The 13,205-nt window shown below is 45.9% G+C and overlaps 1 protein-coding gene across 2 annotated transcripts; it reads right to left on the reverse strand.

The window, feature by feature from the left end:
- Positions 1-3,218: 3,218 nt before the first annotated feature.
- Atp5mj (ATP synthase membrane subunit j) lies at positions 3,219-8,741 on the reverse strand. 2 transcript variants are annotated; one of them, XM_021655954.2, is made up of 4 exons: positions 8,589-8,741; positions 5,029-5,152; positions 4,161-4,184; positions 3,219-3,391 (listed from the first exon to the last, which is right to left on the reverse strand). In XM_021655954.2, the coding sequence occupies exons 2-4, from the start codon at positions 5,150-5,152 to the stop codon at positions 3,357-3,359; spliced, it is 183 nt and encodes a 60-aa protein (XP_021511629.1). In that variant the 5' UTR covers positions 8,589-8,741; the 3' UTR covers positions 3,219-3,356. The 2 variants fall into 2 exon arrangements, with proteins under 2 accessions (XP_021511629.1, XP_060244229.1); XM_060388246.1 differs by lacking the exon at positions 8,589-8,741 and adding an exon at positions 8,393-8,571.
- Between the last annotated feature and the right edge of the window lie 4,464 nt (positions 8,742-13,205).

Consider the following 13,205-nt stretch of genomic DNA (forward strand, 5'->3'; position numbering starts at 1 on the left):
TTAAAGACCACCTGAGTTTGGTTTTAGTACCTATACTGTGTAGCTCCCAACTGGAGTTACATGCCTTCTCTGGCCTCTGTGGGCACCTGAATAATCATGGCATACACTCAAATATATATACTTACATACAAAAATATTTTTTAAATGCCAAGTGTACCCCTATAGCCCTAGAACTTGGGTAGCTGGGGCAGGAGGATAATGAGTTTGAGGTCAGCCTCACTGGCACTACATAATGGGACATTGTCTCAAAAAACTCCAAAGCAACTTAACACCCAGATCAACCATATAAAATTCCTCAGAATTCCCACTCCAGATGCCTTGCCTGATGTTAGATCAGACATAAGGAAGATGTTCAAGTGTCTCAGGAAGCTAAGGCAGGACTGTCATTGCATTTGAAGGCAGCCTAGGAGGGAGACATGGCAAGTGGCAGACCACCCCAGTTTACACACAGACACCTCAAAAAACAGCAAAATCGTGATGATCTTACTGTGTCCCAGCGCCAGGGCACAGCTGTCACCTATGGTTTGGCCCACAAGGCCACTATGGTGAGCACTGTTTGGCCACATTCTGGCTCCACCTACAGGCCACTTTCAGTACGAGACTTGCTGTCTCCAAAACCCTGGGTGATTCAGAATGCATTCTCCCCATTTTACAAGCAGCAAGCGGGGTCTGGGCAGACACATTTAAAGTTTTAAAAACCAGGCTCTCACTGTATAAACAAGGCTGGCTTTCAGCCTCTGCTCAGGAGCGCTGCGATTACAGGCCGAGTGTGTCATCACTCTGGCGCAGCACACCTGACTCTATCAATGCTGCAGACAGGGCCCTGCTCACAGTGGGGCAGTCGTGTGGAGAACCGACTCGCTTTCTTTTCTCTAACTGAAGGAACACTTAGTAGTAAGGTGGGAAAGGCAACTGCCCACCCTGTGTGGTGAGCAATTCTGAGCAGGTGCAACCAGCTTCCTCTCTGATGAGCTCAGCCTCCTGAAGCCCTCCTGGCCTGGCACTCAAGAGCCCAAACTGCACTAAGCCCCATGGCACATGGCTGCTGTCCACGAACAGCAACTGTCGAGTGGCTGGTGGTTTTAAGGAAGGGCTTCAAGCCTATTCTTAGTGTGACTGGCAGTCCTAAGACCTGGCCTTGGGCATTAAGTGTATCTGGGGACTCAGAAATATTAACTTGTTGAGCTCTTCCCCAGACCAATGGAATGAGATACACAGAGCTCCAAGTCCATGCCAATGGCCTTTAGCCGATTCCAGTGTAGGCTGAGAAGAGCTGGTGTAGACTAACAATTTTTCCCCCCGTTTTGTGTCAGGGTCTCACCATAAAACTCTGGCTGGCTTCAGTGGTGTAGAGCTTACTGCCTCCACAGCTGTGCTGGACAGAAGCTACTGTCACCTGAGAGGAGTGAACTTTAATCTAACAAGATGGGGCTGCTGGCAGACTGCAGGGCATTTTCTTAATTAGTGATTGAGGTGGGAGAGTCCAGCTCATTGGTACCACCCCTCAGCTGGTGGTCCTGAGTGTTTTAAGAAAGCAGGTATGGTGGCACACACCTGTAATCCCAGCACTCAGGCTAATTTCTGTGAGTTAGAGGCCAGCCTGGTCTACAAGACAGCCAAGGTTACACAGAGAAACCCTGCCTTGAAAAAACAAAAGGCAAACAAGCAAGTAAAACAAAACAGAAGAAACAAAACAAAACAAAAAAAAAAAAGAAGAAAGGAAGAAAGAAAACAGGCTTGAGGCTAGAAAGATGGCTTAGCGGTTAGAGCACTACCTGCTCTTCCAAAGGACCCAGGTTCAATTCCTAGCACCCACATGGTGGCTCACAGCCATCTATAACTTCAGTTCCAGGGTTTTGGGCATCCTTGCATAGACATACATGTAAACACCAATGCACATCAAATAAATCATTAAGACAAACAATCTAAACAGGCTTAGTCAGCCACGGGGAGCAAGCCAATACGCAGCACTCATCCATGGCTTCTTCATCAGGCCCTGCCTCAGGGTTCCTGCCTTGGCTTCCCTCAATGGAATATGTAAGCCAAAATCAACCCATTCCTTCCCAAGTTGGTTATGGTGTTTCATCACAGCAAGAGTAGCTAACTCTAAGACAGGAGCTATGGAATTAGAGGTGAGCACCACCTTCCTCTGTGTGTGTGTGCTCTGTCTCTTTATGTGCATGTGCAGTAGTCCAGATTAGCCTCAAATTCATTACGTAATGAAGACTCAGAACTCTTTATCTCTTGCCTCAATCTCCCAAGAGCCCGAGATCACAGGCCGTGCACCCTGTAGGCCAGGCTGGCTTAGAACTTGTGACCCTCCTGCCTCACCTCCCGTCACTAGGGGTAGAGGGTGTGCATCAACAGCTTTCTGCTGGCCTTTTCACACTGCTTGCTTTGCTGTGTGACTGGGCACTCGGACAGACTTCTGCCCAGAGCCTATGTCTACATGCGCTCTAAGGCCATCTTCCCATTTGTGTGTGTGCAAATAGGTGCTCACGCACAACTGGAGGCGGGACAGCTCCCAAGAGCTCTACCTCTTCCACTACAGAGGCCCAAGAGTGGGCTTCCTCTTCTACTACAGAGGTCCTGTGGCCAAACAAGGTTATCAGGCTGGGGCCAGCACCCTTACCTGCTGAGCCATGGCTCCAGCCTTCTTTCCAATTAAAAAAAGGTGGGCATATATGTAATGGGTAATGGCTGTTATATGTACATGGGTGCCCTAAGAGGGTGTCTGTAAGCAGGTATTTGTAAGCTGCCTGAAGAAGGTGCTAAGAACAGAAAGTGCTCTTCAAAGTCATCCTTCCAACTCTTTTCCACTTATTCATATTTTTTAAAATATTTTTTCCCCCAGACAGGGTTTTCAGTAACCAAAGCTGGCCTTGAACTCATGAATTTGTGATTCTCCCTGATTCAGTGGGATTACTGGTGTGTGTGTGTGTGTGTGTTCTTCCCTGATCTTATTGACTCTAGTAAAAAATTTAAGTTGCCCTTTAAAATAATTAACATCTTTCCCAAAGAAGCAAAACCATTTAACAGATGTTACTGACTACTGGAATCAAAGTTAGTACCTCAATCCTAGCAAGCAACCTTCCGGCAGCACGCCCTGCCTCTCATTCCTCAGGCCTCCTTCAGAGGGTGGCTCAGGGGCTCTCATGGAGCCACAGCACCACGAGGACCTATGCAGGGAGGTGGACAGTAGTACCCACAGGGAGCGGTGCTTCTCACAAACATTTATTAATGCCACATTGTAAGTGGCACTTAGACAAGCGTACAGCGATGTTCCGTGTTTCCATATAACACAGCTTGCTTAAGCTTAGTCTACACGATTCATCTTGAGTCCACTCAGGGAGCAGTTAATGATGGCCATGGGCAGATGCAGAACTGGAGCCTTTCAAGGAGAGGAACACAATGATACAATTTAGGAAGCAAGAACAGAAAGTAGTTTACTGATTAAAGTAACAAGTCAGAAAATGCAAATGTTCATTTTCAATGCTACAAAGCAGAATGGGGACTGGGCACCGTGTGCACACCTTTATTCCAACACTTGGGAGGCAGAGGCAAGAGGATCTCTGAGCTGTTGGTCCAGCCGAGATTAACATAGTGAGTCCAGGTCAGCTAAGACTATATAGAGAAACCCTGCCTCAAAAACAAAATCAGCTCCTGTCCCAATACATCCCACCCACCCACCCAGGACGGGGTGGGGAACACTTCCGTGTGACCCTCGGCAGGGATCCAGGTTTGCACAAGTGTCCCGATGCAGCCGTTCACAGGCAGGGGAAGACAAAGGTCTCCTGCCCAAAGCTCAGGTGCCAGGCCTGGGCTTGGGTAAGTCAAGAATGACCATAGCATCACTGCCACCAGAGAAACAGAATCAAGACACTCAGTGCTAGGGCACAAACTTAGCAGATGCTTTCCTAGTGGTGATAAAAAAAGCGACTTGTTTTCTGTCATTGTCATTTATCCAAAAGAGTGCACACTGTTTTGCTTAACAAGTAACTGCAAACTTCCTGATCTTTAGTACTTCCATTCCACTGGATCTGTTGAATCACTGAACCAGGTGTCAGTTTCAACTCAGGAATCATATAACTTGATTGGAAAAACTATGATGCTCTTTTCACACACACCCCACTACCAATTCCAAAAGGCAGAAATCTTACCTTTCAAAGCTTTACTTCTTTTATCTAAAACAAAGGAAAATTCAGTTACACCAGTGCCTTACAGATACAGTCAATTAACAATCAAAATCAACACATGACTGCAGAGCTTCACAGGCTGGGTAAAGCATTCCAGCATGCTTTCAGAGTTATGGCTGTGTGACAGCCAGTTCTTTTTCCAAAATTAGCATACGAAGTAGGTCTCACTAGAATATGTATGCACACCCTCGGGCATGCCCTGCTCACGCTCTCTTCTTCATTTTCCTCATTTGTTTTCATCTCCCTTTCCCATCTGTCTCTTCCTGCCTGCAACAGCCTCTCTCTACTTTCATATCAGCTGTTTATGTGTTGGTAAGTAGACTGTGCATGAGAAAAACCTGTAATATTTATCTCAGTCGGGCTCATCTCATTAAGCAGGGCAATCTTTACTTCATTTTCCTGCAAAGTGTGTGTGTGTATATATATATATATGTATATTTATTTATGGATTTACCATTTTTTCAGTCTAAACTCTTCCAACAAGGGCTATTTCAGCTACTTTATTCCATATTCTCTTTATCCATTCATTTGTCGATGGACATCTAAGGTGATGGTTCTGGGCCAGCCAGATGGCTCAGCAAGTAAAGGGGCTTTGCTGTACAAGCCTGTGACCCAAGTTCAATCCCTGCGACTCACACACAAACAGAAGGAGAACCAACTGCACACTTCTGTACAGGTGCTAAGGCATGTGTACACACACACACATACGTATTTATATACACAGGAAAATAATATTTTACAAAGCCACAGTTCCTTAATAGATACTGTGATTCTTTTTTTTTCTGAAGACATTTCCTCCTGCCAATTAAAAGAAATAAAAGCATAAACCTACCAGCTTTCCTGATTTTATAAAAGAGGAAAGTCGTTAACCCCATTCCTACCCAAATTTCCTGGTAAACCTGGGTATAGTAGGGTTTCATGGGGATCCAGACATTCTTAATAAGGCTTTGAAGCATCTGAAAAAGAAGTGATAAACATTAAGATAATTGCTGCTATATTCCCAAGTGACCAGGTATTTTCATCACTTCTACCCAACAAGTATGGTATTCTATTCCCCACAGGCTCTGTGGTGCTCCCTAAACTCCTGAAACCCCTACCCATCTTGCTGCAGGCTGCCCCACAAGCCTATCTGCCACCAAAGCGGCATGGCCCCAAGTCACACATCACTCTTTTTTGACCTTTGGGTGGAAACATTCCTTTTAGCATTATTAGCATTTCAGGTTGAAAAACAATTGGAGCATGGTGGCACACACCTGTAATTCCAGCACTCTGGGAGGTAGAGGCAGGCGGATCTCTTTGAGTTTGAGGCCAGCCTGGTCTACAAAGTGAGTCCAGGACAGCCAAGGTTACACAGAGAAAACCTGTCTTGGGAACAAAACAAAACCCACAAACCAACCAAACAAAACCCCCCTAAAACAAGCACACAAACATGAGTACCAGGCCTGTTAAATTAATACTTTATCTCTAGTTACTCAGTTCTAAGGTTGCTGGATAAATACCCTCAAAGTAATGTTTCTGGTTTTTGTTACCATTAACTACAGATTCCAAACTAGATACCCTCATTCTCAACTCGGGGCTTAAACATCTGATGAATTCAACAGTAGTCTGTCCAATGGCTGCCCAGAATATCCATCTCTGAGTCCTTCTCATTTGACTTGGAAACAGCTGGGCCACAGTCAGTATCTTCTTTCTTTGAAGGGCCCTGCTCTATACCACTACTGCACACAGAATTCTACTTTGCCGCATTCCCTGGTGTTCCACAACAGAATGTCATTTTATAGTACTAGATCTGTGAAAAGCTCACTGTAGTCAAAGGCTAGTGGCTGTCCTTGAACTACTGACACCTGGGCCATATTCATTCAGCAAAAATGAAGGGCACATGTGTGAGTGGAAGGAAGAGGCAGGCTGCCTGGAGAAGAATCTTCAGCAGAAGCACGGATAATGAACTTGAAGATGGATGGGGAGAAGGGTAGCTGCCCTGTTTTCACCCACTAATTTAGATAGCCTCACTCATATAACGGTTAAAAGCAGCTCCACCTCAAGGGGTTGCTATGACCCTTAGTATATGTTAAATGAGTGCAGTGCCTAGCATCCTGTCACAAGTGCTGGTTATATATGTTATTGTTCAACTAGGGAAGCAGGGAAGATGGGTACACCATTTAGGATGTTCCCTGGGGTGGAAATGGCTCAACAGGTTCCTGTCCCAGAAACATCTGTAATGTAACTCCAGTTGCAGGGAGTCTTTGACCTTCAAGGGCACCAGTCACACAGTGTGCATATTCTAGATTATACCAAATCACTGATCACTACAGGAAACTGCCTCTATGGCTTGCTTCCCGATCTTTCCTATAGGAATGAATTGAAGCCAAGGTTCTGAAGGTTAGCTAGTTCAGAGAGTTGGCTAGTAGGGTGTGGCTATTATCTTCGCCCAGATGGTATATCTGTCCTTAAGTTTCCTGCTCTCACAGGACTGTCCTGCATGGGATAGCATTTGGAGGTGGCCTCTGAAGAGCTGGGCCTGAAGAATCTCAAGTCACTGAGTGAGTAGAGGGGCATCTTTGTGGGACAGACAAGGGCCAAGAAAGTATTGTAGAGGACCTGAGGCTCCCAGTTCTGTTCTCTTCCTACTTGCTCCACAGGGCTCTGGAAATACAGAAAGACCTAGCAAGGCAGTGGTGGTGTATGCTTTTAGTCCTAGCACTCAGGAGGCAGGTAGATCTTTCGAGGTCAAGGTCAGCTTGGTCTACAGAATGAGTTCCAAGACAGCCAGGGTTACACAGGGAGAACCTGTCTTAACCCCCCCCCCCCCGCCACCAAACAACAACAACAACAACAAAGGATCCAGTATGGCCCCTGGTGCAGAATAAGCACTCAGTAAATGATCAAATCAATAACAAGGAATTGTTATAAAAACTCAACAGAAAACAACAATTCCTAGGCCACCAGGATTCTAAGAAAGGACTTAAAAGAGATTTTGTCTCACAGGCTGGGTTAAGAGGTGGTATCAAGGTCAGTACGATGGTGGCTCACACCTTTAAACCTAGAGCTTGGAAAGTAGAGGCAGGCAGATCTTTCTTAACTTGAGGCCAGCCTGGCTATCTACAAGTTCCAAGACAGCCAGAGCATTACAGAGAACCCTGTCTCAACCTCTTCCAACCCCTCCCCTCTTCCCCGGGTGTGTGTGTGTGGGGGGGGAGATGTGGTATCACATGACGGTCTAGAGGGAAAGAGTGAAGGATGTGGAGACACTTACCTTGGTATCTGTTCAGGATCTAGGGACCCTGGCAGTATCCTTATTCTAAATTACCATGGGTCCCTGGCAGAGTGGAGGCATTTCCCCTTTTCATCTCTGGCCCCCAGACTGCCCGTTTGGCCAGTGTTGCTGTATTTTTGGCTAGACAAGTGATCTGTATCCAGTATTCAGTGAGTCCTCTATTCTTCCCACGGAAGTCTCTCTGACCAACCTTATTTCCCAGCTGTTGGTTTTAGAACCCCAGATTCTCTAACAGCTCATCCTACTGGAAGGTCAAATGGCTGTTTATTGAGACTGGTTACGCCTGCAAAGCTTTTGAAAACTACAGCAATATATATACATATATATATTAACAGGCTATCACCAGGCAGTACATTGGAAAGAGAGGACATGTTAGTCTTAGGTTTATAATGCGGTTTCATACAATTTCCAACACCCCCGTGCCAAAGCCCAACTTGAAAGAAACCTGTGGCCTAAAGGGAAGAAGTGACGCTTCTTGGCTTGGATTCTGGCTGTATCACTAACTAGCCGAGTAACCTGGGTAGGTAACAGGATACTCACAGTTAACGGTGGCATGCTCCTTTGCCAAAGCCTAGTTACACGGGTCCACCCATGTGTCAATGCCCGGGTATAACGCTGGCTGCCGTTGGCCTCCACTAGCACCTGGTCCCTGGACAGCCCCTTCTAGGATACTAGGCGTTCTCCCTCGAAGTCTTGGGGAGTAATCCCTCTATCAGTATAAAGAATGGATCTCAAGAGCACACCCTTGCAGACCCTCAATAGTCCGAGGGGCTGACAACCCCTGCCCCCACACAACCAGGGAGACTAACTCCAGAAAAACCCTTGCAGTCTAGAGGACTTGACCGCCGTGCACTCCCGCAGTCTGCGTGACTGAGTCCGGGACGCCCTCCTGGCGGTCTGGAGGACTGAGCCGGGCACTTACTTTTCCCTGAGGCAGTCGGGGGAACCCCGTGAGCCCTCCGTGCAGTCCGCGGCGCAGGGGCTGACCCAAGGTCAGCGTGGATCCCAGAGTCCCTTGCCTGCGTTCCCGACCTACCGTGGCCCCACCGCACCCGTCCTGGCCCCTCTTCAGTGCAAGCTGTTGGGAACACAGCAAGACGCCCACGTCCCGCTCTTACCTCCGCAGGATCAAGGCCACAGGCCACACCAGATTCCACAACAGTGAAAGGTCACAAAGCACGCATGCGCCGCGCGGGGCCTGCTGGGAAAGCGGAAGGAGCGGAGGGAGCAGAAGCCGGCTGCCGGGTTTTTCGCGCCTGCGCACCACAGCGCCCCCGGTGGTCACGCGGGTGCTGCAAGCTTAGGTGGAGGTTGGTCAAAACTGGGAGTTGCTGGGCGGAGTCTACCGTGTCTCCAGGTGTCATAAAGCTGACTGTCCAGCTTTCCCAGGGTTGGTGGGTTTCCGGGGACACGAGACTTTCAATGCTGACACCAGGGAGGTAGATAATCCAGACAAATTGACCATAAAGAAAACAAACAAAAAGCCTTTTTTTTTTTAATTTTTTTATTTTTTTGCAGGGGTTATGCCTTTAATCCCAGCACTCATGAGGCAGAAGCAGCGGCGAGCCATAGATTTGACTTTCAGGCCCACCTGGACTACAGTGTGAGACTTGGTCCCAAAACCTAAATCAAAAGCCAGGCATGGTGGCGCATGCCCTTAATCCCAGCACTCAAGAGGCAGAGGCAGGAGGGTCTCTTGTGAGTTTGAGGCTAACTTAATCTAGAATGAGTTCCAGGACAGCCGGGGCTACACAGTGAGAACTTATCTCAGAAAACAAACAAACAAAGAAAACAAAACAAAACAAAACAAAAAAACTAAAGCAAAGGCCTAGCCCAGTAGCTCAGGTCTTTAATTCCCCGGCACTTGGGAGGCAGAGGCACGTGGGTGTTGGGGTGTAGGGTGTGGGGGTGTGGATCTCTTGAGTTTGAAAAAGGGTGGGGCTACTTAGACTGTCACACTCCCCCAACCCCAGACAAACAAAACACCAAAGGAAACATAGAAAAAGGAAACCTTCTTTACTTGGTTGTTTTTTGAGACAGGGTTTTTCTGTGTAGCCTGGAACTTGTTATGTAGACCAGGCTGGCCTTGAACTCAGAAGTTTGCCTGCCTCTGGCTCCTGAACACTGGGATTAAAGGCCTGCACTATGTCAGGCTTTTGACACTTCTTGCTATTTCCTCTAATATTGCCAGTTTTTGCTCTACATATTTGATTAAGCAGCGATTCTGTGCATACTAATCATCCTTAAAAGATTTTGTAGAATGAGGTAAAGACTGCAGAAATTCCAGGGACTCGACATAATAGTGTTTGTTTGTTTTTGTTTTTTAATAAGCATGCAAGCTTTGTGTGGTACACATACAATCCCAGCACTTGGAAAGTGGAGGCAGATGATCAGGGTTTTAAGACCATCCTAGGCTACATGAGACACTGTTTCTAAAAACAAAAACAAAGCAAATGAACAAAAGTTGTTCTTGCTTTTAGTTTTTAAGAAAGATTTATTTTTATGTGTATGAGTGTGTACCTGGTCTTATCTACATTGTGGGCTCCTTTTTTCCCCCTTTTTCTTGCTGTTAGTTTCATTCCTTAACACTAGATAGGGGAGAAACAAGGATAGAGGGGAGAGAGAAATTAGGAAAATTCCTAAATCTAATTTCTTTCCTTTTGTTTCTTCCTTGACCATGGCGACTGACAAACTGCAACCAACCAATCTCTCTCAATGACCAACAACCACTGACCCCGCTTCTCAGGGCCCTCACATTCATCTACCCTCTGAAAAGTCCCCAGAATCCCAAACATTATACAAATCACAGAAACTATCTGCAGCTGACAAGATCACGCTGCTGCCAGAGCATGAGGCAAATCACAGTCAACTGCCATGGACAATCTGAAACATCCCCACATACCCTCCACCATGGATTAAAGCAAAAATACATTCTTACAATAGTTCTGTGTTTTTGAGGAAACCAAAATTTCAAAATTGTCACGACACAAGTGTTTTGCTTACAACTATGTCTGTGCACCAAGTGTGTGCCTGTTTGCCCACAAATGTCAGAAGAGGACATTGGATATCCTGCAACTGGGATTATGGATAGTTGTGTTCTACCATGTTGGTGCTGGGAATTGATCTTGGGTCTTTTGGAAGAGCAGCAAGTGCCCTGAATCACTGAGGCATCTCTTTAGCACCATACTTCTGTTTAAGGGAATACTCAAATCTCAGCAGAAACTGGAAAAACAAATCAAGCTATTGGATTAAAACAAACTGTGTTTAGAAATGACCAATGGCAGAAAACAGGTGAAACTAATAAAAAAATACAGCCCAATAAGAGAAGACAAATCATCACACGGAAAGAAAGCCCATCCTTTTCAGCTCAGTGCAGCAGTGTTGTTTCCCTCCCTGGCAGTGAGAATTCTGGAATTTGGTTTCTTTTAAAAAACAGAATTATAAGAATATGTTTTCGTTTTAGTGGCAGGTGTGGGGCCCTGGGCTGCTCTGCAGCAGCTGACTGTGATTTGCCTTGTGCTTTAGCAGAGGCGTATTTACCAGCTGCACTTTGGAATTCTGGGGACTTTTCAGACGGTATATCAATCTAGTGCGTCACTAGGTGAGTTGCTGTTGGTTGTGGTTAAGCAGTGGCACGCAGAGAAGAGACAAGAAGAAATTAGATATCCTGATGTGGAGCTCAGACGTGTCCCGAAGTCAACAGGAAATGTGATATCCCTAGTCAACAGGAAAGTGTCTAATGATAATGTCACCTTTCCTCTCTTTTTTCTCCTGTATCTAGTGTTAAAGGGCTGAAATAATGGAAGAAAAAAGAACCCACAAAATAGCAAAGTCCAGATACACTCCTTCATTTTCTATGATTCCCTTTAAAAATATTTATTACTGAGGCCAGCCTGGTCTATAAAGCAAGTCCAAGACAGCCAACGCTACACAGAGAAACCCTGTCTCAAAAAACAAACAAAAATTATGTGGATGTGAGTAGGGAAAATATCACAAGTGCCATGTGGAGGTCCTAGGCATCAAACTCAAGTTGTCAGGCACCTTTACCCACTGAACCATTTAGCTAGCCCTTTGTTGTTTTAATTTAAAATTGCTATTATTTTATGTATAAGTTTTGCCTGTGTATATGTATGGCCTCAAACTCCTGACAATTCTCCTGCCTTAGTCTTGCAAGTGCTAGAATTACAGGGGCAAGCCACCATATAGAGCTTCTCTCTCTCACGGTACTGGAGATGAGCCTGGGGCCTCGAACAAGACGTGAGCTCTACAACTGAGCTTTACCCCTGGCCACACAGCTAATTGGGTCTTAGAAAGAAACCAACAGGGAGCTGGGGAGAAATATTTGAATTGCTAAGAGCTGGCTGAGAATTTTCCAAAGGGATTAAAAAGAAAATCAAAGGCTCAAAAAGTCTTCCTGAAACAAAGCAGACAGAGAACTGAAACATCTGGAAGCCACATAATAAAACTAAAGACTAGGGCTAAGGTTGTAGCTCAGTGAAAGGGTGTTCGCTTACTATGTGTGAGGACCCTTGCTTCTATTCCTAGCATTACCAAAGGAAAAGATCCTAATACCTAAGAATGCTGTTAAATAATTGCCCATCCAGGATTCTATTTACAGGAAAATTAGCATTAATAAAGGCAAAAATTTGAACAAGTTGAAAACCAAGGCATAGTACAGGGAATCATAAGAAAGAAGGGGAGTTAGTCTGATGGGGAAAGGATAGGAGCTCCACAAGGACCAAGTATATCTGGGCACAGGGTCTTTTCTGAGACTGACATTCAACCAAGGACCATGTATGGATATAACCTAGAACCTCCACTCAGATGTAGCCTGTGGTAGCTCAGTAACCAATTGGTTTCCCAAAATGAGGGGAACAAGGACTATTTCTAACAGGAACTCAATGACTGGCTCTTTGGTCTCCCTACCCCTGAAGGGAGGAGCAGTCCTGTTAGGCCACAGAGGAGGGCTTTGCAGCCAGTCCTGAAGATACCTGATAAAACAGGATCAGATGAATGGGGAGGAGGTCCCCCCTATCAGTGGACTTGGAAAGGGGCACGGTGGAGATGAGGGAGGGAGGGAGGGACTTGGAGGGAATGAGGGATCGGGACACGGCTGGGATACAGAGTTAATAAAATGTAACTGATAAAAAAAATAATAAAATAAAAAAAGAGCAAACAAAAAAAAAACCCAAAAAACCAAGGCATAATTACTAACAGGTCTGCAGTAAAGTCATTGAGGGGAGAGAAAAGTGAGTTCAGATGGAAGGGAAGGGATTCAGGAAAGAATGAAGAGCAATGACCATAGCACTGCCTTGAAAGGAAGGGGGCTTTCAATTAAATGAGCTGCATGCAACACTTGGAAAGTCTGTTATGTGAGGGAGTTGATCCCCCTGGCTCATAAGGCCTAGGAAGACCAGAAGTCTTTTCATCACAATAGAAAGATTTGCCTTTTCTTGCTAGAATTCTCTCATGTGCATCATGGAATTTTCCAGAGGCTGAGAGACTTGTGACATCATATAGTATCAACACAGAGACAGAAAAACTGCAGTCTGCCATTTAGCTAGACACTAAGAGACTGTCGAAAATTTCTGCGTGTCACTCTGGGGCTGGAGAGATGATTCGGCAGGTAAGAGCAATGGCTGCTCTTGAAGAATACCAGAGTATGGTTCCCAGTCCCCATGCTGGGCAGCGTGAAGCCGCCTGTATCCCCAATTCCAGGAGGATCTGTTGTCCTC

This window comes from Meriones unguiculatus, chromosome 7 (genome assembly GCF_030254825.1).
Source record: "Meriones unguiculatus strain TT.TT164.6M chromosome 7, Bangor_MerUng_6.1, whole genome shotgun sequence".
NCBI classification, from domain to species: Eukaryota; Metazoa; Chordata; class Mammalia; order Rodentia; family Muridae; genus Meriones; species Meriones unguiculatus.

Bases quoted from the DNA above. Each gene is read 5' to 3' on its own strand.
- Atp5mj (XM_021655954.2), bottom strand. From the start codon at position 5,152: ATGCTTCAAAGCCTTATTAAGAATGTCTGGATCCCCATGAAACCCTAC. The intron at 4,185-5,028 runs GTAGGTTTATGC...CCTTTGTTTTAG, and splicing joins TTATAAAATCAGGAAAGCTG to ATAAAAGAAGTAAAGCTTTG. The intron at 3,392-4,160 runs GTAAGATTTCTG...TCTCCTTGAAAG, and splicing joins AAGAAGTAAAGCTTTGAAAG to GCTCCAGTTCTGCATCTGCC.